Here is a 23,191-nt window from a genome sequence, read left to right as displayed (position 1 = left end):
AGTGCCTAGCTCCAGTTATTGCATTCTGCAGACAAAAATATTCAAATATATCCATATCTGGACGATTGTCTAATTCGGGCAGAAAGCCAGGACATACTTTTGAATCATCTGGCCTCTGTTCAAAGGGTACTGACTTGCCTGGGGTACACCATAAACAAAAATAAATCACACCTGGTACCTTGGCAACAAATTATATTCCTGGGAGCAAGCTTGAATACAACTTCCCAGATGACTTTCCTCACGCCAGAGAAACGGGCTCATTTGACAACCTACTTTAAACAAGTGACCACAAAAACCCAGTTATCTGCAAGGCAAATACTGTAAGCCTTGGGGTTCATGTCCTCCTGAATTCTTCTAATTCCATATGCAAGGCTGCATATGAGGAAACTGCAGTGGTTTCTCAAAAGCCTATGGTGTCAACATTCACAGGATCTAGAAGCTATGATTCCTATCCTACCTTGCCTTTGCCTAGAGTTCCTTTGGTGGGCAGAGGCCTGCCATTAAAACAAGGGACTACCATTCGCACTACCCCCTGCCGCCCAAACCTCAACAGACGCATCAGACTATGCATGGGGGGCTCACCTGGCAGGGAAGTGCATTCAGGGCAAATGGAACCCAAGTCAAATGCACCTACACATAAATCAAAAGGAAATGTTAACTGTACAGAATTCTCTGACAGCCTTCAAAGACCACGTTCTTCCAGGACAACTAATGGTAAAGACGGACACCACGGTCATGTACTAAACAAGCAGGGGGGTATACATTCTTACCCCCTCTGCAGACTAGGTGTATGGCATTGTGGAGCACAGCCTTGAGCTACCAAGTGAATCTACAAGCTCAATTCCTGCCAGGAAAAGAAATACACTGGCAGATGGACTAGGCAGAAACCTCATGGACCCACCCGAGTGGAAACTAGAACCAATGATTTTCAACATGTTGACAAGCAAATGGGGGAGCCCAGATATAGAATTTTCTGCCTCCCCCCAGAACTATCATTTGGACAAGTTTTGCACAAGGATTCCCCAAAAACTAGCTTGGAAAGTGGATGCTCTTTCCTTTAGCTTGAAAAACATATCAGTTTATGCCTTTCCTCCTCTGCCTCTGCTCTCCAAGGTACTTCTAAAGATCAAACAGGACAACCCAAGGATGATTTTAATTGCACCAGACTGGCCACGCCAACACTGGTACCCCCTCCTGTGCAGTGCATCACGCTTGGCCCAATGGCACCTGCCTCAGACTTCTTTCCCTGTTGTCTCAGGAGAACCAGTTTCTGCACCCTCAGCTGCAAACCCTGAACCTAGCAGCCTGGCTAATTAATCTGATCTCTCCTTTACCACCCTCAGTAAATCAGTGATGGATATCATTTTAGAGGCTAGGAGGCCTAGTTCTAGAAAATCTTATGCTGCAAAATGGAAAAGATTTTGTACCTGGAACCTATCTCAAGGGACGAGTGCAGCAGTGCCCAATTTACCTCAGATTCTACAATATTTGGCTGAGATGCTTCGTAAGGGCTTGTACTTTTCTTCCATCAAAATTCATGAAACAGCCATTTCAGTTAATTATCGCACAGAGCCTCCCCTCTTCTCTCACCCACTGCTCAAGCAGTTCCTGAGAGGAGCCAAAAGTTTAAGGCCACCGAGGAGAGCTCCAACTCCCGTCTGGGACTTTAACTTTGTCTTGGAGGAACTCACTCTTCCTCCTTTCGAGCCAGCTGCTACTGCAGTTTTAAAATTCCTTTCCTGCATAACAGCTTTCCTTTTAGCAATCACTTCTGTAATAAGGGTATCCGAGTTACAGGCCCTTATGGCAGTGGAGCCTTTCATCATCTTTCATGCGGACAGGGTGTCTCTCCAAACCAGTCCCTCCTTCATGCCCAAGATAGTATCCAGTGTGGACCTTAATCGGTCCATTTATTTGCCAACCTTCTTTGCTAATCCACAGAACAAAGGGGAACGGATACTGCACTCCTTAGATGTGCACAGACAACTTAGATTCTACTTGGACAGGACTAAACCTCAAAGGAAATCTGAACAACTGCTGGTGGCATTTGCTGCAGGGACAGAGGGGAAAGTTATTTCAAAGCAAACCCTTTTCAAAATGTATATGTCCAGTTATCAACCTTTTTCCCGAATCCTCAGAATAAAGGGGAAAGGATTCTGCACTCCTTGGACATGCACATACAGCTCATGTTCTACCTTAACAGAACTAAACCTTTCAGAAAATCTGACCAGCTGCTAGTCAGCTTTGCTAAAGGGGAAGAGGGCAAAGCCATTTCAAAGCAAACCATTTTCAAATGTATAGCACACTGCATCCATTTCTGGTACAAACACCATGGAAAACCTACCCCACAGGGGATCAGAACTCATTCCACTAGGGGCTACCTCAACCTCTACAGCACAGATGTCGATGTTCTCCATTGTAAGGAGTACCTAGAGTTAGCGCATTTTGAGGTTTAGACTTCTAGCATTGAGTAGCATTACCCTCAAATTTTGATTGCTTGTACCTGCTATGGTGGTGAATTTGTCATTTGAACCTTCCCTACAAAAGGCACTATAGTGGTGGCTAGAGCCTTTGCCAGTATCTGGAATCCCAAGGGCGACAGGTGCAGGCCATGTCTGGCAAAGCAGCATAGTGTGTTGATCATGTAATCCCAGGCAGATAGACATTGGATTCCCTTAGAATGACACCAGAATCTTAGCCATTTGTTAAAGTCAATCATTTTGTTCTTGTACTATGGTGGTATTCTGGGTGATGATAGGATGCTCCTCAGGGCTAGGGTCATACCTGCCTGGGCTACAAGATCAGAGAGCTCCTCCATGTCTCCATGTAGTCCAGGGAGGTACGTCTCAGATCCTTCACACCAACATGGACAATGGCAGTGTTATATTTGTACTTGTTGTGGAGTGACCTGAGTGCGTGCGTTATGTGGTGGATCCTGGTACCAGACAGACACATGACAGTAACTTTCTCCTTGTTTAGCCTGGTGAGTGGAACATCAGTGTGCCTAACTGTAGTCACCTATGACTAGATTGTTGGGAACGTTATGCCTTATAGGCTGTAGTTGAGTGGCACACTGAGTATGTGGGCTGTGTCTCATTTGGGTTGTGTTGGGGGGGGAGGTTGCTTGAATTTCTGCTTTGGAGATCTTGGTTGTTTGGGCAGATTTTTACTGAGAGCCTCTGTGAATGTAGGTGTGTGTTTTGGTGGTGTAGGTTTTGAGGGACTGTCTTTTTTTTCTGCTGCCAAAAGGAGTACATTTGTACCTTCATATTAGCAGACATGGATATGAATATTCTGATGGACCTTGTGATCATCTCCTAGAACATTTACTGGTATTCATGCTTTCATATTTTGCAATTGATGGATGGTTTATTTCGTATCATATTTCAACCGTATAGGGACATTGTGATGGACATTGTGATTATCTCCTAGAACAATTACTGGTATTCATGTTCTTTTTATATTTAACATTGCTTATTATTTTGCAATTGATGGATGGTTGATTAAACATATTTCAATCATAGGGGTACAAGCTTATGTAAACATTCAGTGGCAATTTATTTTTGTGATTATAGATGGGAAATTGGTCTGCAAAAGCAGTTTGGCAAACTATAATACTCTGATTTTTATGAATTCTGCCACTAAAATATATATTCTGTTTAGATTTGTCACTTTATGAATATATACAGGTGATATTGATTTGCTTCACACATTCTTTGAATAATTATTTTATTTATTTATTTATTTACATTTGTTAACCGGGAGTGTCTGACTGGACGTAGGTCCATTTTCAGCAGAGGCCTGGGGAGAAAAGCTCCACAGTTAAAATAAACAGACAGTAGTTACATTGAATTACATAGCGATTAACAATTTAACATAGCAATTACTTACAACATATTTACAGATAAAGAACATAGTACATCAGTAGACAACTAGAGTCTTTATCTGTGAAGTACATAAGACATTAACAAATGTTACAATAAGAAGTTCCTGCTGTATAATAAATACTAGGCTTATGAGCATCTGAGCTTGCTATAATCAAGGTAGTGGAGTGGAAAGAAAGGTAGTGGTTGGATGGGGTGGGTGATATTAGTGTGGGAGTTGCAAGGGCAGATCCAGCATGTTTTTAGGTGCACTTTTAGTAAAGTTTTGAAGTGGGTGCATGAATAAGTTAATTTTCATATATGGATATATTATGATTTATGCGCTGCATAATTGGACTCTGTCCTTTATATTTTTTTAAGATTTGAATTTAAACGATAGGTGGGGGAACGTAGCAATGCGATTTTCAGCTGTTCAGGCTCGTATGTAATTTAGGATGCAGGGTAGCACCATTTTTGGATAGCAATCCTGGTGAATATACGGAGTTGTATGTTTATGTACAAGGGCTATTATTGTTCCCTTGTAAGTATCTTGAGTCTGTCATTTATACATGTATGCATTCAAGTTATTATGAGGCCAAGATAATATAAAATTACATGGTTTGGGGGGATCATACCATTGTCCATGTAGTGCTTGTATTTAATTTGACCATATTGGAAGTTGTCCTAAGATACACAGAGGCTGTTATTGTTCCCCCTAATATGCTTTCTTCTTTGAGATTGCATTTAGTAGGGTGTTGAATATATGTTTGATATATGCTGTCCAGCTGGTTATACTTTTTGTGAATTTGTTTTTTTGCATATAGGACTGAACCTGATTTGAGGGGTCACATATACCAGCATAAATATTTGTTTTCTGTGTGGAACCAGTCATATCATTCTGTTATTATATGTGGCGGCTCTCTATATGTGGTTTATGTATGCACCTTGTTTAGATATTGGGTACTTGCGTATTATCGCAACCAGATTTTTCATGGCAATAGTGGCTGCTCTCCGATCCTGAAATATCTTCGTAAACGTTGTGAAAAAGTTGTTTGGTGTGTTTTCTTTACCACTATGTCTTCTTTTCTGGACTGTTATCAATTAAATGTCAGAAAAAAGACTATCGCTGCTTGGGTATGCTTCTTTTATATCTTGGCTTACTGCCACTGCCTTGCAATAGAACATGAGCATGCTGTATAGCACACTGAGAAGCTTAACAGTCATGTCACACGAGATAATTTTGAAAAGAATGATGGCAGTACAAAGGCTTCTGGCTTCCCTTGAAAGTCACTGACCATAACCCTGACAGTGTCATATACAAAAAGGGAAGTAGGTGTTCCGAAAATGTTTCCCTCCGTACACGGAGCTATGTGTGTGCAAAACAATGACATCGGCACAGACAGTATACATTCACATTTATTTGTGTAGAACTAGGATGCTACAAGGGTTTGAGAAATACAATTACATTAAAACACACACGCAAGCTAAACGAAAAAAAAACTGACATGGAAATCATCCCAGTTATACCCTCAGATCTTCTGTCTTTCATCTGACAACAGCAGTTAAGGAAGAATACAGCCCAAATTATTACCATTACTTGACAGCATTTGCTGCCACGAAAAAAAGGAGCGGGCGGACTTGCAAGAAGCAACACGCTGGCAGTAAAGTGCATAGAGAAACAAGTAGTGTTTTTTTTTTATACATTTCTTGGATCACACTCCTGAAACCAGCCTGCAGTATTAAAGAAAACACAGTAGATAACTTCTGCAAAATATTAACAAGCATATGTCGCGATCGGGAAGCGGACATTAGTGCCGTGAAAAATCTGGTTGCGATAATATGCAAGTACCAGATTTTGTATATCACAATATTAAACAGGATTGTTGAAGACTGTTTTCATAAACATACATATATTCTTTTTTGTATTTTTCAGTTATTACATCTACAGGTTTAGTGTCACATTCACATTGGATATGGACCTTAAAATTTTACAGGGCCTCTCAGCGGATAGAAATGATTTGGGTGTTTTTGGATTGGGAACCAAAACTAATTTAAATGTGTCTGTTAACCCTGCAAGGCCAGATAATATATACATATCTCTTTTCCAAAAATTAACCAAGAGTATGCGGACATTAAGGATAAATGTTTGGCATTCCAAACTTTTCAAAGCATACCAGGCAAAGGGAATTTCCCCGAGGGGACTCAGAATTCAACCATTAGTGGCTAATATGGATGAGGAATTATCAGAACAATGGGGTCTGGCCCAACAACGGGCAGCTCGTGAGTTTTTTGGACTTACTGACATCTTATGACAGGTCAGTTGATCAATGTATTTCGGAGGTTGTAGACATCTGTGAGGAAATCAAAATATATGAGGGACATCCATGTTGTCATGTTTGAATCGACTTAGCACAGAACTACTGACTTTGGAGAAACAACTAAAAGAAAAGAAAATGGATAAATTCAACAGAGATTTGGGAGACTACCAAAGGGGTAAAACCCTTTGGGACAACCAAGAGTGTAAAATTTGAGAATTTCGACAGAAAGCCCTCCAAGAGGTAAATACCTAGGTCCATCCTTAAAATCCAAAACTTCCCAGAGTGGTACATCGGGGGAGGATTCTTCCTCCGCCACTGACCTTGTCTATACCACATACCATGAATTGCCCAATTTCTAAACATAGTCATTTGGATAACCCTTTAGGCACAAATCACGGGGGGTAGAAAACACAGGTCTGGTACACAATGTAGAGACATTGCTTCAAATTATGATTCAGAAATAAACACTATTGTTAATGTGTTAAATATTTCATCTGCACCACTATCTTAAGCTGAATTACAATTGCTTAATAAAGGACCGACCTTTTGTTTGAGGATTCTTTAGCCAATGTTGCATCTGTCTGTCGTTTATTGAATTTGAGAGTGCATTTTTATTCTTCTCCTTCTCGTGTGGACTTAGATGCATTTAAATTTCACAGATCTACATTAATGCCTGCTCTGCAAAATGTTTTCATAGGTTCATAGGTTCATACTAGGCTATCTGCCCGAGGGCATTTACAAGCCTAGCCCATCGTTTTGTGGCTTACGCCACCCCTTTAGTATGGGGAACTATACCCATTATTTTGCTGTGCCTCTGTCGAGCAGTGACACTGAGGTAATCCCTGGGGTATATCTGCGATCTCCCATCCATTGGTCAAGATTTCTCTTGAACAAGGCCAGCGAGGTGCTCTGCCTCACATGTACCGGGATTTTGTTCCACAGCATAGGGAGTCTTTGGGTGATGAATCTATCCCTCCAGCACGTCCTATTAATAGCCGTGTCAAGGTTTAAGTCTCCGCCCTTGTGGCTCTGATGGATCTAGATTTTTGAGGTGAAGCATATTCATCAAATCTGGGTTTGACATGGCCTTGTATGTTAGGCAAAGGTCACCTCTGAGCAAGCGGTGACTGAATAGAGCTGGAGTTCTTTCAGTCGGGCAGCATAGGACAGATTTTGAGACCCTTTATCCTTTTGGTGAGGAACTTTGTGGCCTCTCCAGCTGCTGCAAGTGTCGGGTCAGATACATTCGAATGGGGCATTGTACTCAATCATTGGTCTGATGAGTGATGAGTAAAGGGAGACTATGACCTCCCTTGATCTAGATGAGAATCCCTTCATGATAAGGTGGGCAATGTAGAAGGTCTTCCTAACTACTTTAGCTACATGGGTGTCGAATGACAGACTACTATCAACCTGGGTCCCCAGGTCCCTGATAACTTCTTCTGTGCTCAGTGGATTGCCACCTATTTGGTAGCTAGGGTAACCTTGTTTTTCCCGAAGGGTATGACTATGCATTTTTGGCATTTAACTTTAGGCCGTGGCTCTGGCACCAGTTATCCGCTTCTGTGAGACCCTTCTGAAGGATATCTGTGTCAGATGTGTTTTCTACTATGGCCCAGTTTGCAGTCATCTGCAAACTTTGTCAGCCATAACCCTCCTGTGTTTGCTTGTACTGGAAAAGTAGATGCCAAACAAGAGTGGGCCCAGGACTGAGCCCTGTGGGACACCACTTGTGACAGGCTTTGAGTCTGACATGGCGCCAGCAGCTCTGACCCTGTGGGTTCTGTCACTCAGCCAGTTTGCAACCCATCTTGTGATGTATGGGTTGACATTTAAGCTGATGAGTTTTCAATGATACCCGAATGGGGTATTGTATCGAAGGCCTTAGCCAGATCGAGGTAGGCTGTATGGACTGCCTTTCCCTCATCAATGGCTTTGGTGACTGTTTCAAAGTCAACCAAGTTTAAAAGGCATGATCTGCCTTTGACAAAGCCAAACTGGGTTGGATCCAAAGTCTGCAAATTCCCTATGTCTTTATTTATGAGGTCCATTATGATCCTCTCCATGGCTTTGCAGATAAGGCTTGTCAAGCTAATGGGCCGGTAATTTCCAGGGTCGGTGGAGGCACCGCCTTTGTGAAGTGGTACCACAGTTGCAGTGCGCCACTCCTGGTGCGTATCCAGAGGTAAGACTTTGATTAAACAGCTGTCCTAGCTGTGGGTTTAATTCCTCATTGAGTTCATGGAGCACACAGCCGGGGACACCATCAGGTCCCATGGGTGCTGTGTTTTTGCTTTGGAGAGAGCAGTTCTCACTTGGGCGCTGGAGATGTTTGGGGCTGCAATCGTTTGGTATAGATATCTCTCCTTTTGGGGGAGGGGAGAAGTTTGCACTGAACCTGTCAGCCAGTATGTTGGCAATGTCTGTAGGATCAGTAATCTTCACATCATTTTGAACAAGCTCTGAGCATATCTGGGAGTTTCCTCCCAGGTTTCTAACATAGCTAAAGAAGGCCTTATGATTGTCTTTTGAGTCTTTAGCTATTTTTCTCTCAAATTTGCTTTGGATGATTTTATGAGAGCTCTTAGTTTTTACTTATAGTGATCAAGGGTGTCTTACCTTTTAAGGATTTTGCTCTATCTTGTAGTAGCTTCCTCCTTTTGTTGTAGAGTTTGTTTATGGTTGGGGTCCACCAGACTGGACGCTTGCCTTTGGTACAAAGAGTCTTTGTTTTGCTTGGGATTGCCTTATCCATGCAGTCCTGCAGGTGCTGGTAGAAGGCATTTGTAAGTGATTCAGCGGCTTGAGTACTGTTTTCCGCCGGCTCGGGGCCTTAAAGGAGACCACACTAGTCTTTAGAAGTGTGAAGTCGGCTTTTGAGAAGTTCTTTACTGTGGTCTTTTTATTTCAGGTGGGGTGGGATGAGGACCTCCAGCGAGATTAGTTTGTGGTCTGATCTCACCAGTGAGGGGTACTCCTCCGTGTTGAACATTGTGCTCCCATGTTCGTGATGATGAGATCAAGTATGTTATCTCCTCTTGTGGGATGGTGACTAGTTGTTCCATGGCATTTGAGTTTATGAATTCCAGGAACTTTTGGGCTAGGGTGTTTGGGCTTGAGTAGTGTTCCCAGTCTATATTAGGGTAATTGAAGTCACCTAGTATGATGGTGTTTGGTGATACATTTATCCCCTCTAGTGTTTTCAGGAAGGCCATGTGAGGTTCCTGAGTTTGTGAGGGTGGCCTGTAACATGCTACAATTTGCAGAGCAGTCTTGCCTATGGTTAATTGCACCTGGATGGTCTCCGATGCATCGTATGTTGCCACCAGTCTTGAGGTGTAGGTGTCCTTGATGAATATGGATACCCCCCCTCCTTTCTTGGTATTGTCCAGATTTTGGGGCCGGAACGCATGATATGAGGTAAAACCTGATAGCGCTGGGGTGCTCTCAGGAGCCTTGAACCAGGTTTCTGTCACAGCACAGACATCGATGTTCTCCATACTGAGAAGGGCCTCGAGTGCGTGCATTTTGAGATTTAGACTTCTGGCATTGAGCAGCATTACCCTTAGTTTTTTCCTTTTTGTGTTCTAGGGTGGTAGGTTTAGAATTTGAGCCTTGCCTAAAAAGGCACTATGGGGTGGCAAGAGCCTTTGCCAATATCCGAATCCCAGGGTGACAGGTGCAAGCCGCCCTTGGCAGCGTGGCTTGTCCAGCATGTCATCCCAGGCAGACAGACACTGGATCCCCTTTGAATGACACCAGTGTTTAAGCCAATTGTTAAAGCTGATCATCTTATCTCTGTATTGTGGCATCATTCTTGGTGAAGGTAGGATACTGCTCAAGGTCAGGGTCATACCTGTCTGGGCTACATAATCAGAGAGCTCCTCAATGTCTCTTTTCATGTAGTCCAAGGAGGTACGTCTCAGGTCGCTTACACCAGCGTGGACAATGACTGAATCATATTTGTACCTGCTGTTGAGAGACCTGAGTGCTTGCGTTATGTGGCGGATTCTAGCGCCCGACAGGCAGCTTACTGTGACCTTCTCCTTACTCAGTCTGGTGAGCGGGACGTCAGTGTGTCTGACTATGGAGTCACCAATGACTAGTGTGTCTGGCATTGTGTTTGGCCTTAAGGGCTGTGACTGTTTGACACTCTGACTGTGAGGTCTATGTGTTGCAGGTGTTGTGTTCTGAGGTGGTGGTTGTTTGGGTGTCTGCTTTGGTGGCCTCTGCTGTTTTGGTAGATTTTTGATCAGAGCCTCCAGTATGTCTTTGTGTGTTTATGTGTATGATTTGAGGTTGTAATGGTAATATGTGAGACTGGGTCTATAGTGTGTGTGGTAACCTTCTCCTCCTGACTGGTCTTGCCAGTCCTATGTTGAGAGAGCTCAGCCTCCAGTTTGGCCGTATAGTTGCATCTCTCGCATGTATTTGTGTTTTGTGGGAGGAGGAGAGGGTTGTTCTGTGTACATGAGGCAATTGTAACATTGCCTCAATATTCCCAGGTTCACCAGCTGAGCAGGAGAGGACACTAGCAACTGATCCCTCGACATGCTAGAAGGAATAGACAAAAATCTTTAAAAAGATTCCGGGGGACGTGGGTGACCGAGAAATGGGGGGTTGCCTTTTTGGGGTACTATCTATGACAAGAGTGCCGTATCAAGGTAATAAGTACTGTAGGAGCAAGTGCTACGTTTAACAGATAGAGAATAGTCTACTTGGAGTCAAGTAGAGATGATCTTTTTAATTATAGGATACGCTGATTAGATCAGTAGTATAGTTCGAGGAAGGTAGTTTTAAGGGAAAATTTGAAGAGTGGACTTTAGGTAGCCCGAATAGTTTAATTCATGTTTCAGAATTCTGTCCTCAAAGATCTACATTTTCATCATAAAGAATTTGAGGTTGCGTCCCATAACTTCTCAAAGGCTGACTAACGGATACTTTAACCTCTAGAAGAATAAAAGTTTGGTTATTTTACCAGCCGACAAAGTTGGAGCCATGGTAGTCATGGATTGGGCCAAATATCATGGGGAAGCGCAGAGACAAATTAAATGACGGGCGATGTATGTGCTTGCCCCTGGACCCCAGTCACAAGTTTTAATATCAAATTGGCAATTCCTCCGTCAGGTTAGAGAGCAAGAGATTATCACCAATTTGGATTTACACCATCTTACTGTCTGACCCTCAGCACCAATACTTATACTTACTACCAAAAATCCATAAGAATTTGGATAATCCACCTGGTAAGGCCATTCTCTCGGGCAACGGTTCACTTACAGAACCTTTTTCCCAGTTTTTGACCAAATAGCTGAAGTCATTATTGGCATGTGTAAGATCATGCATACAGGACACCACACAGTTCTTGCATATCATTTCTGATATGCAATTAGAGACTGGTTATTATGTTCTCTTGACGTAGCCGCAGTATACTAATATCCCTCATTGGCCGGGTTTACAGGCCCTACATACAGTACTGGTTAAATAAGCCCAGACTATAACCTCCAGGTTTTAACACTGTCTGTTTAGCAGAACAGGTATTTACCAAGAATATTTTTTTTACTATCAAGTAAGATGTTTTTTGCTGTTGCAAGGTACAGCTGTGGGGGCTTCTTTTGTCCCTCTATGCCGATTTATTTATGGCTTTCTTGGAAGAACAATTTGATTGAAATCGTATCTGTCTGGACGAAATAGACATATGAAGACACTATTTAGATTGTTGGATGGTGTGGAGGGCGGATAGTGAGAACTTAACAGAATTTGTTGAATATTTAAATGGCAACAAGTGGGGAATAACATTTGCGGTGAATTACCATGCACAACAAATTATGTTTTTGGATGTCCTTGTGACTAGGAAAAATGATCATACTTTGGACAACCAGGTATGTACCATAAGTACCAACAATGTAATTCATTTACAGGGGACTAGTTTCCATCCACTCCACCTTTTATAAAGAATATTCCAAAATCACAGTTTCTCCATATGAGACTTGTCTGCTTTAATGCAGATAATTATGAACTTTATAGACCGGATTTGGTGGGTAGATTCAGAGCTTGAGGTTATAAAATTGGTGCTATTGTAACTGCAAGCAATTGGGCATGCAATCAGGGCAGGAAGGAACTGTTAACTTACAAAGATAAACTGGAGAGTGAGCCAGATATTTGTTTTGTGACTACATATGGTTGCAATACCAATATATTGATGAGTATAGTCATTAGACACTGGAATATCTTGCTGGCTGATACCAAATTGTCAAATATCCTCACACACAATTGCCTCTTTTGCGTTCGAAGAGGCAGAGCATTAGGTTTATATTTCAACCATTATAAATGTTGGCAGAAGTGTGATGAACCTATACAATACACTTTTACGGGTGAGCCTTTATATGGCTGTGGACATACTGTTGTAAACTGATCAGATCTAAACACTTTACTAGCAAAAATACAAGCAATGTATTTAATACAAGTTTTTTAGCAAATTGCAACACAGATTGTATCATTTATCTGGCCTCTTGTTCTGCCTTTTACATAGGACAGACATCTCGACTATTAAGATTACGAATGACAGAACACTACAGTGTTATAAGGAATAAAAGACAATCAAGTGTCTTGTACAAACATTTCCTTACACACAAAACTGCGGATTTTAGGTTCATGATCATTGACAGAATTATAGGTGATAGATGCAATAAAATTGCCTGGCATTCTATTATAAATAAAAAAAAGTGGATCATTAAGCTGGGAGGTTTATTTCCTCCTGGGCTTAATGAACAGTTATAACCAACCAATGAATGGAGCTCTTGATGCTGTGTGCAACTATATAATGAGATATTAAAACCTTGGTTCAGCATGACTTACAGTGAGGAAGGCTTTAGTCAGCTGAAAATGCTCTGAATTTTATTTTGCTATGAGCCATTAATAAATAATTTCACACCACTTTGTGCTGGCCTTCATACTTTTTACCAAAACTACCCAGAGGCCACTCCACCAGTTGTATGACAACTTCGTCAGCCTTTTTGTCTACAACTTCCTTGGATGATATTTCTGCAGGTGCCACTTGGGCTAATTTTCATACTTTTATTGCTATTTCAAAACTGGATCTAGTCTCTAGGGAAAGAGCAGCTTTGTCTAAGCAGTGCTCTAGAATGTCCCAGCAGTTGAATGAATGAAATGGACAACATCAGATTAAAAAGTTATGTACTCACCATAATGTTCCATGTGTGTTGTCCATTTTCATTCTTCCTCTGCTTTCTACCACCTCCCTCCCCCCTACTTTTTCTGCTCCTGGAGAGATTGAAGAGTATCGGAGGAACTTCTGTTCCTTGTTTGAGCTGCAGCTTCCATTCTTTTCTTATTTTCCTTTGCTCTTAGTCATATGGGTAGCAAACTAGATCTGATGTATGTTAGGTTAGTGGGGCGTTATGAGTAAAGGGAGGAGCTTGAGTTCAAGAATTCGCTCATCTGGAAGAAGCAGCCAAGTCTGATCCGAGGGTCTGATCCAAACCCAACAATTAAAGAAGAATGAAAATGGACAACACAAATGAAATGTTATGGTGAGTACATAACTGAATATTTCCACTGATTATTTTTTGTCTAAAAAAAAAAAAAAAAATTCTCTTGTGTAGTTAACTTCATCCCACTGTTGCTGTTCTGTTTCACCACCTGACTGTAGTTTATTGCTCAGGACTTTACTGCACTTTATTTTCTTTTCCATTGTGCCTGTCACAGATTGTGAAGATTCAACCTTTTTTTTTTTCCTTTGACTCATTTCTTTTGCAAAATTCCTCTTAGACTACATGACACAGTCATGGAACTTTTTGTAGTTTCATTGTTTGCCCCCACAGACTAAATGTTTTGAGAGAGTCTTCCTTAGTTTAGTTAAGTGGTAAATTATTCTTATCCAGTCAGTTAAATAAATCTTTATGTAAATAGTAGGGATGAGTTTTACTGCAGCATTAGATAAACTTGTAAGTACTTTCTTTCTTTGCCAGTAAATTTGTATCCATTTTATTACTTAAAAAGTGAACTGCAAGAAGATTTTAAGTATTAAAAAAAAAGTGAGCGCTATTGGCCACAGATGAATTACCAGAGCTGCTAGACTTGAAGCTCTAAAGCCTAGCAAAAATGTGGGATTTGAAAATTGTATATTAACTGCTGTATTGAGTACTTGAAACCCTAAATTTTATTTGTCTTTTATGAAAAGCCTTGAAAAGGAACTAACTGTGCATTAGTTTTATGGTAAAAATATCAGGACTGCACCGTATGATCATTACACCAATGAATATTAAGTGAAAAAGGTTAATGTTTTTTGTTGCTTTAGTCACCATCAACAGTACTGTACTGGTACCAGTCTTACAAGTTATATACAAAAGAATTAATTGAAAAAACAGTTTGGTAACATGATGGTTATTAAAACAAGTTATTGCAAACATTGCTTGAAACATCAGCACTTAAATGTGGTGCTGTATCAGTAGCAGTCCTGCCCCTTCTGTTAAACTGTAAACTGTTTAATGAAGACTTAGTACCATTAAAAGATGAAGCATTTTTGCTTTAATACCACTTAGTATCTTTTAACTGCTAGACATATATGTGGACCAGTGAATTTTAATGGGTATTTGTTCTCACAACTGCCCCTCAACTTATCCATTAGATTGCGTTATGGAGATGTGTATACATTAATGCAGTGGAAAAAAATAACATACTTTCTAGAAACAGTTTGAGAGGCAGGTGATTCACAGCACTGTTGTAACTAAAAACTTGAAGCTTAAAAAAAAAAAAAAAAAAATTTACTGCTACATCTAGGGTATGTCATATCTTAAGGAAAACAGGATGACTAGACTTAATATTAAGTCATGTAAGTATGGTTGTCCCCATCAGCTCGCCCCTGTGTTGGTGTACAGGATTTTAAAGTATAAATTTAGAGTGGTTCTGATGCATAATGTGCACAGTATCACAAACAAGTAGTCATGAAAATGTGTATTTTTATCACACCACTCACCTTTCACTTATTCCCAGATGTATGAAATTACAGATGTTCATCGTGTTACCCTGCTGCAGTCATCACACTTTAGTTATCCTGCCGTCAGGCGGTCCCGCAGTCGGCCCGAATTCCAAAGTCTTGGTCCGGCGTCTGTTGCTGTCGCTTCTTCCCTGACATCAGAGCGCCAGGGGTATATCAGAGGCATCCAACGCCATTTTCTTCAGTCTTTCTTGCCGTGTGGTGCCTGAAGCAGAAGCAGTTCGCATGTGCCGGTTAGCAGACACCTGAGATTTTTGAATAGTGTTTCAGTCCGAAGTTTTCAAAGCTAAGTACCCCATTGGGGAACCTTTTCTTGCCTCAATCCGATGTCAGAAAAAGTTAACAATTGCATTTCTTGTGGGAAGCAAATACCTCATAAGGACTGTCATTCTTTTTGTATACCTTGCCTAGGCCCAGACCACGACGTCACTGGTTGTCAGTTTTGTGCTAGGATTGATAAGCGAACTATAAAGCGTTGCTTTGATTTCGCATGACACTACGGTAGAAAATTTAATTACATTATGCTGTCAGAGCAACAGACTACCTGCGTGCATAAAAAACTCAAGGATAAGGACAGACAGCCTAGATCCAAGCCAGACTCCGAGGCCTCGGCGGGCCCGGTTGCCGGTTCTCCTGTGTTCAGTGAGGTGCCTACGTAGGCCCTGGCTACCGCTGAATTGGATCCCCAGGCCGCATCGGATCCCCCAGCAGAGATTTCTAGGCTGACGCAGCCTTTTTCCTTAGGCCCTACCGACGACATTGCAGTAGGGGAAGCCGGTGCTGCAGAAACACCTTCGGTTTCTGAAGGTGTCTTCAGACAGACTACCCTCACCATAAAATCTTATGCTAAGCTTAAGACTCCTTTAAAACCAAAAAAGCCTACACTTCAGTCTCCAGGTCAAGGCCCTATGCCTAAGAAACGGATGCTTAAAATGGCTGAAGATTTGATTTCTTTGATAAGGGGTTCCCAACCCCCCCCCCCGACAAAAGGCCTAGACAAGAGGAGGATTATGCCTCCTGATCAAGTGTCAGTTTCCTCAGGCTCCTCTGAGGAACAGGATTACTCCTTTCCCCCTCATGAAGATTCTGATGCTGAGGATTCCATTCCCTCAGCTTCTCCCCCTGAAGACTATTCCTTTGGGGAAAACTTACACACCATGAGGGAACATTTCCACTGGGAAGGTCAGGACTACTCTGACTCAAAGAAAAGGCTCCAGGAGTTTCTTTTACTTCCCCAGCACAGACAACTTGCTATCCCCCCAGTTTTGGACATAGATGATGTTTTCTTAGAATCTAGTCTAAATCCAGATTCTCTGCCTCCTGCTCCAGCCAAACCAGATAGAATACTATAGAGTGCCTAACTCTCTCAAATTCCTTTACAAAAGCCCTGCTGCTGATTCAGAGACCATCTCCCAAGGTCCCATAGGGTCTAAGGCTTCTATGGCTAAAAATCCTGTACCTTCGGAAAGGGACTCCAGAGCACTAGACAGGTGGGGGAAGAAGGTTTACACCTCAACTACTCTAGCTATGAGAGCACTAAATTGTCAATTTCACATGCTTAAATACCAGCAATTCCTAATGACTCAAATAAAACAAAAGATGGGCACGCACCCTCAACAGTCTGAACTCAAAGAAATGCAAGATCTGTTGCATTTAGCTGAACAGGTGGGCAAACATACTTTGCAATGTTGTTTTGATGCCTTGGAAGCTTTCTCCAGAGCAGCTGTTACTGGGTCTGTTATACGTAGGCATGCTTGGTTAAAGGAACAATCTCTGCCTGATCATGTTAAAGCAAAGTTACTGGATGTACCTTTACAGCAGGATGTTTTATTTGGGGTTAAAGCAGAGGAGGTTTTAAAGAAAATGGAAGATAAGGCAAAATCTATGCAGACAGTCAAAGATTCCTTACAGGTACAGCCCCCACGCTTCAGCAGAAATTGGCCAACAAAAAACTGGTCCTTTCCAGCTTCTGACAGACCACAGAGGGGTAAATACAGGCGCCCAAGGGGCAGAGGACAAGCACAAATCCCTTACAAACCTCGCCAATGGGGGCACTAAAACACAGAAGGGAGGAGAAGACAGGTCCCAAACCACTAGAAGGCAAACACAATGACTTAAACCTCAAACTGCCAAGCAAAACCCTCTTGGCAGCTCCCTTGGGAGGAAAATTAACACTTTTTGCAGACAACTGGCGCATCGTCACAAAGGACAAATGGGTCCTAGACATTCTCACATGGATACAGATTCCATTTCCACACGTTGCCAAGGATAAAAGGAATGCCAAACTTGCCACAAAATCAATGGGCAGAGGCACAAAAACAAATTACATCTCTCATGGACATGAGCCATCCAACTCATACCTACACAGGAGTAAGGCCAAGGATTTTACTCAAGGCTCCTTCTAGTCCCCAGAAAGGACAATGCTTGGAGACCCATTCTGGACCTTTCAATTTTAAACACCTTCTTGCAAGTACCCAAATTCAAGATGCTAACACCACAGCAGCTTCTTTCCATGTTGGGCAAGAAAGCTTTGCTAGTAATGTTGGACCTCAAGGAGGCATACCTGCATGTCCCTATCAGACAAAATTGCAGAAGATACCTCCGTTTCATTGCAGGTTCAACCCATTACCAATTCTCTGCACTGCCCTTTGGCTTATCTACTGCGCCCAGGGTCTTCACAAAATGCCTGGCACCAGTAATTGCATACTGCAGACAGAGGGGAATTCAAATATACCCATACCTGGACGACTGTCTCATGCAAGCAGAAAGCAAGGACATTCTCTTACAACACCTGGCTTTTGTAAGACATTTTCTAAGTTGCCTAGGGTACACAGTAAACGAACAGAAATCAAAACTAGTGCCCTCACAAACTGACATTCCTGGGTGCCAGCTTGAATACAAAGGTCCAGATGGCTTATCTGACGCCAGACAAACTACAATTAACTCAATACTTCAGAACAATGGCAACAAAGACTCAACTCCCTACAAGAAAAATTCTGCAGGCCTTGGGCTTCATGGCATCTTGCATACTACTACCATTTGCAAAACTACACATGAGGAAATTACAATGGTACCTAAAAAGCGTATGGACTCAACACAACCACAGCTTGGAAACAATGATAACTCTTATTTCCCTGCCTTCAACAGGAGTTTCTATGGTGGTCACAGGCTTGTCACCTCAACAAGGGTCAGCCTTTCACCCTACTCCCAGCCAGGCAAACTATGACAACAGATGCATCGGACTATGCCTGGGGGGCACACATGGCGGGACGGTGCGTTCAAGGCTTATGGACAGCAGATCAAAGTTATCTGCACATCAATCAAAAAGAAATGCTAGCTGTACAAAATGCTCTGACAGCCTTCAAGGACCACTTGCATCCAGGACAGCTTATCATAAAGACGGACAACACCACAGTAATGTGGTACATAAACAAGGGGGCACACACTCCTACCCTCTATGCAGGCAAGCAATGACCTTGTGGAACACAGCACTGGCTTACCAAGTTCAATTACAAGCTCAACTCCTGCCAGGAAAAAACACATTGGCAGACGACCTAAGCAGAAATATCATGGATCCCCACGAATGGAAACTGGATCCACAAGTATTCGCAATGATAACTCAAAAGTGGGGGCTCCCAGACATAGACCTGTTTGTCAGCCCTCAAAACTATCAGCTAACAAAGTTTTACACAAGGACTTTTCACCATCAAGCTTGGAAAGTGGACGCGCACTCATTCAGTTGGAAAATGCTAACAGTATATGCCTTTCCTCTACTACCCCTTCCTCACAAAGGTGCTACTGAAAGTCAGGATGGAGAGACCCCAAATGATGCTCATTGCTCTAGACTGGCCACGCTAGCACTGGTACCCACTATTAAGGAATATGGCCCAGGGCCCACCATGGATTCTACCACAAATTACCCACCTGCTCACACAGCAAAACAATCAGATTCTACACAGCCAGCTCAAAACCCTTAAACTTGGCTGCATGGCAGATCACCTAGGCAACCAGCCAGCTCCTCTCTCACAAGCTGTTATGGAAGTTATTCTGGAGGCCAGGAGGCCCAGCACCAGGAAAGCCTACTCAGACAAATGGAAAAGGTTTTGCGCCTGGAACCAAGCTAAAGGCCAAAATACCCTTCAGCCTGACATCCCTCAGATTCTGCAATATCTAACGGAGATGTTGCACAAAGGGCTTTCTTTTTCATCTGTTAAAATCCACGCCTCAGCCATTTCTGCTCACTACAACACGGATCCTCCCTTATTTTCACATCCACTCTTAAGGCAGTTTCTCAGAGGGGCCAAGAACATTAGGCCTCCCAGGAGAGCACCAACACCTACTTGGTATCTCAATTTTGTTCTGGAAAAACTCACGCAACCTCCTTTTGAACCAGCTTTCTCAGCTGACTTAAAGTTTATATCATGGAAGACTGCCCTGCTGCTAGCAATCACTTCAGCTAGAGGAGTTTCAGAGCTTCAAGCAATAATGGCAGTAGAGCCTTTCCTCATTTTTCATCAAGACAGAGTTTCTGTACGAACTAACCCCTCCTTTATGCCTAAGGTGGTATCCAGTGTGGCCCTAAAATCAAACCATCCATTTACCCACCTTCTTTCCAAATCCACAGAACAAAGGAGAAAGACTCCTGCATTCCTTGGACATTCACAGACAGCTACGTTACTACTTGGATAAAACTAAGGCTGGTCAGATTTTCTGAAAACTTGTATCCTATGCTACAGCATCACAAGGAAAGGCTATCTCAAAACAAACCATTTCCGAATGGATAGGACATTGCATATGTTTTTGCTACACCCACCATGGAAAACCAGTTCATGCTACCATAAGGCCCCACTCTACCAGGGCAACAGCTACATCTACAGCCTTCCTCAGGGGGGATACCAACCAAGGATATTCTGGAAGCTGCAACTTTGAGTTCAGTACACACCTTCACCAAACATTATCACTTACCACTTTACTCTAAGACTAGAGCTGGCTTTACCACTGCAGTTTTGCAGGGCCTTCTAGCCCCCTCTAACCCTGTTTGACTCCTCCGCCCATCCTTAGCTTTGGGATTCTACCCAAGTGTGATGACTGCAGCAGGGTAACACGATGAACATAGTACAGTTTTGTACCTACCATAAATGTAGATGTTCGAGTGTATACCCTGCTGCAGTCCAGGTTGCCCTCCCTCCATCCCCTCTAAAACTAGCTGAACTTATCTCTACCACTCTATTCTATACTACCTCTGTAGTGTATTTGGTTGTGCCTAAGGGTTTTGTTTTACATTTTTTCAAGATAGCTATATATATATATATATATATATATATATATATATATATATATATATCTTTTTGCCTATCTATTTAGGGGCACCTGACATTTGGGGCAAGAAAAACTGAAGAAAATGGCATCAGATTCCTCTGATATATACCCGTGGCGCTCTGACGTCAGGGAAGAAGCGACAGCAACCGACGTCAGACCAAGACTTTGGAATTCGGGCCGACTGCAGAACCGCTTGACGGCAGGATAACCCAAGTGTGATGACTGCAGCAGGGTATACACTTGAACATCTACATATATGGTAGGTACAAAACTGTACTTTATCTGTACTTGTCATCTTTGCACCTCAGCTTCATTTCTTATGTTGTGGTTCAGGAAGGGAAGAGCTTGTGACCAGCATAAGTACTGTCCCAGTGACTGGCTGATAATATTGTTTGGGTCTATATTAGAACACAGACAAAGCCGTTAACCGAACAGCCTCATCAAAAATGTCGGTGGTAGAAGTGTTTTGTGAGATCTTGGTACAGTGAAGATTGGAAAATTTGCCCTTCCCTCACTGTAGTGCGATCTTGGAGTTGGCATATATAATTAGTGGGGGGTGTGGGGGCACAGCCCCCTACAAAATTGAGTTCTATTACCTGCATTTTTGATAAGGCCATTCGATTAACAGCTTTGTCGGTGTTCTAATATAGACCCATATTCTTTATGATGCAGAGAAGCATACTAGGCACTTAGTACTAATAAATCACTAAACTACATAATGTGTGTATAATGTAGACCTGTTATGAGCTGGTCGATGAACCTGACTAACTTGTGTTCTCAAGACATGGATGCCAAGAAATTTACCATGAGAGTGAAGCTGAAGAGGTATGTTTTTGCATCCATGTCAAGAACATGTAAAAGATTAGTATCTGCAACCAAAATATAATTCTCTGTAGTCCATGGAGCTTTTTATGCTCCATGTACTACTATTTATAGGAAAAAAGGCCAAGTGTTTTACTGGCTTTCAAAGCCATAAAGCACTTAGTAAGCATGGTCAGGAAGGCAGTGTAACAGTCCCTTTTGTTTACATTTACCGTCCATGCCTCTCAACTCCAGATTTTTGCCTCGTATGTTTGCTTTATTCCTTATGAAGCCAGTGTTTTTTGGACAAATTACTAAGGTTTGAATTAATAAAATTAAATGCATTTATTTTCAGAAAATGCAGAGGAACACAGCCCTGTTCTAGTAACTTTCTAAGTTTATAACAGGTGTCTGGACACATTATTAAAATGAAGAGTGGGGAGAAACAACTCTTTTTATTCTGCCACTATCATTTGCTGGTCAGTACTGGTAAGTTTTACTGCCTTGCCCAAGACCCAACCGTAAACCAAAGGAGTGTTTAAGGTCAGGTCTTGCGCCACTCTAGTGCTTCACTGATGTCTTTTTTCAAATATCTGAGCATAATCACCATTCTCCATGCACTACACACATACTTTTAAGAATGTGCTTAAAGTAGATATAATTGGTGTGACAGCATCTTTTCCATTCAGAGTTTCACAAAACATAGTCGTTTCAATTTGTATTGTAGGTTCAAAGCCTCGTTTAATGGGACTCTTCTACGGTGAATGTTTTCTTGAGTGTGTACATTTCACATTCAGGTCAGAGAAGCGGTAAAGAAAGTCCTAGCTAATGAGCAGATGTGAGGAATAATGTCACTCTATCTGGGATTATTCATTCCGTTTGCTGCCATTTTCTATTTTAGGTTTTTGGGGTAGATGGAATCTATACTTACTCTGTTGGATGCAGGGTGGTGAAACCCAGTCCTGGAGAGGATGTAATTCCATGGAAGAGTATGAGTGTTAACCCAAGAACATTTTGGAAGACTGCCAGTTCACATGCATCACATAGTATGGGGAAGAGCCCATATCCATTATTGAAGGATATGGAAACTCCACACAAGGCAGCCATAGCTGGAGCCCACCCAAATTAAGAGCTAAGCACTCTGAAGCAGCAGTAGCACTGCTTGCAGCACTGTCAGCCATGTCGTGGATTCTAAGTAGTTTGTGTTAATTCAAAAGTGGATTTTGTGTAATATAGTATTAATAAGAAGGTGCTCACATTTGCATATCCAAAAGGACTTGGTTATTAATTCTCTGTGTAACATCTGCCTTGAGAACAACTTACATACTTGACAAAAAGTAAAGGCACTTACTTTAGAAAGAAGTCTTTGTAGTGTAATTTATTTTGCATGTGGTTTCTTTGTTGTGTCTGAACTGAAGAATATGCACCTGTGGTTCTATCACAGGTGCTTGCACTGATGTGGGTGTACTGAGTGCAAGCACAGGAGAAGGATCTTGAGGTTCATTGGACCTACTCCAGAATTATTCATGAAGATCTTTGGTATGTAGTGAGTATACTTGAATACCAGCACTTTATACTGGGATTTCTTTAAATAATGCTGTTTTTCTTGTATGAATTTTTCTTTTGTTCTAAACCTTTTTTCCCCATTAACATTTGTGTGTTTTATTTACAGGATCTATTGCCGTAAACACAGAGAGCATTCACGAGATTACAGTGAAGGTAAATGTAATACGTAAACAGTATGCTAAAACTGTTGATACGTGTTGAGATTTAAAACCTAGGAAGTCAGCAGTTACATAGCTATTACAGAATGCCTTTTTGCCACACTTTCTCTTGGAAAAGGAAGGTGATACTGAATATTTGAACAATGGAAA

At 41.9% G+C, this 23,191-nt stretch overlaps 1 protein-coding gene across 1 annotated transcript in view; it reads left to right on the top strand.

Annotated features, from left to right (window-relative positions):
• The window catches only part of LOC122789875 (PHD finger protein 6-like), a 655,585-nt gene that overhangs the window by 304,320 nt on the left and 328,074 nt on the right, over nt 1–23,191 (top strand). The window contains exon 3 of the mRNA XM_044057309.1: nt 22,990–23,036. Within this exon, the coding sequence (XP_043913244.1) occupies nt 22,990–23,036 (47 nt within the window). The remainder of the gene's footprint in view (nt 1–22,989; nt 23,037–23,191) is intronic.

The sequence above is a fragment of the Protopterus annectens genome, chromosome 15.part0, assembly GCF_019279795.1.
Source record: "Protopterus annectens isolate FY-2018-M chromosome 15.part0, PAN1.0, whole genome shotgun sequence".
Lineage (NCBI taxonomy): Eukaryota > Metazoa > Chordata > Ceratodontiformes > Protopteridae > Protopterus > Protopterus annectens.
The sequence above is the reverse complement of the archived record's forward strand: the minus strand, read 5'-3'. Positions and strand labels throughout refer to the sequence as shown.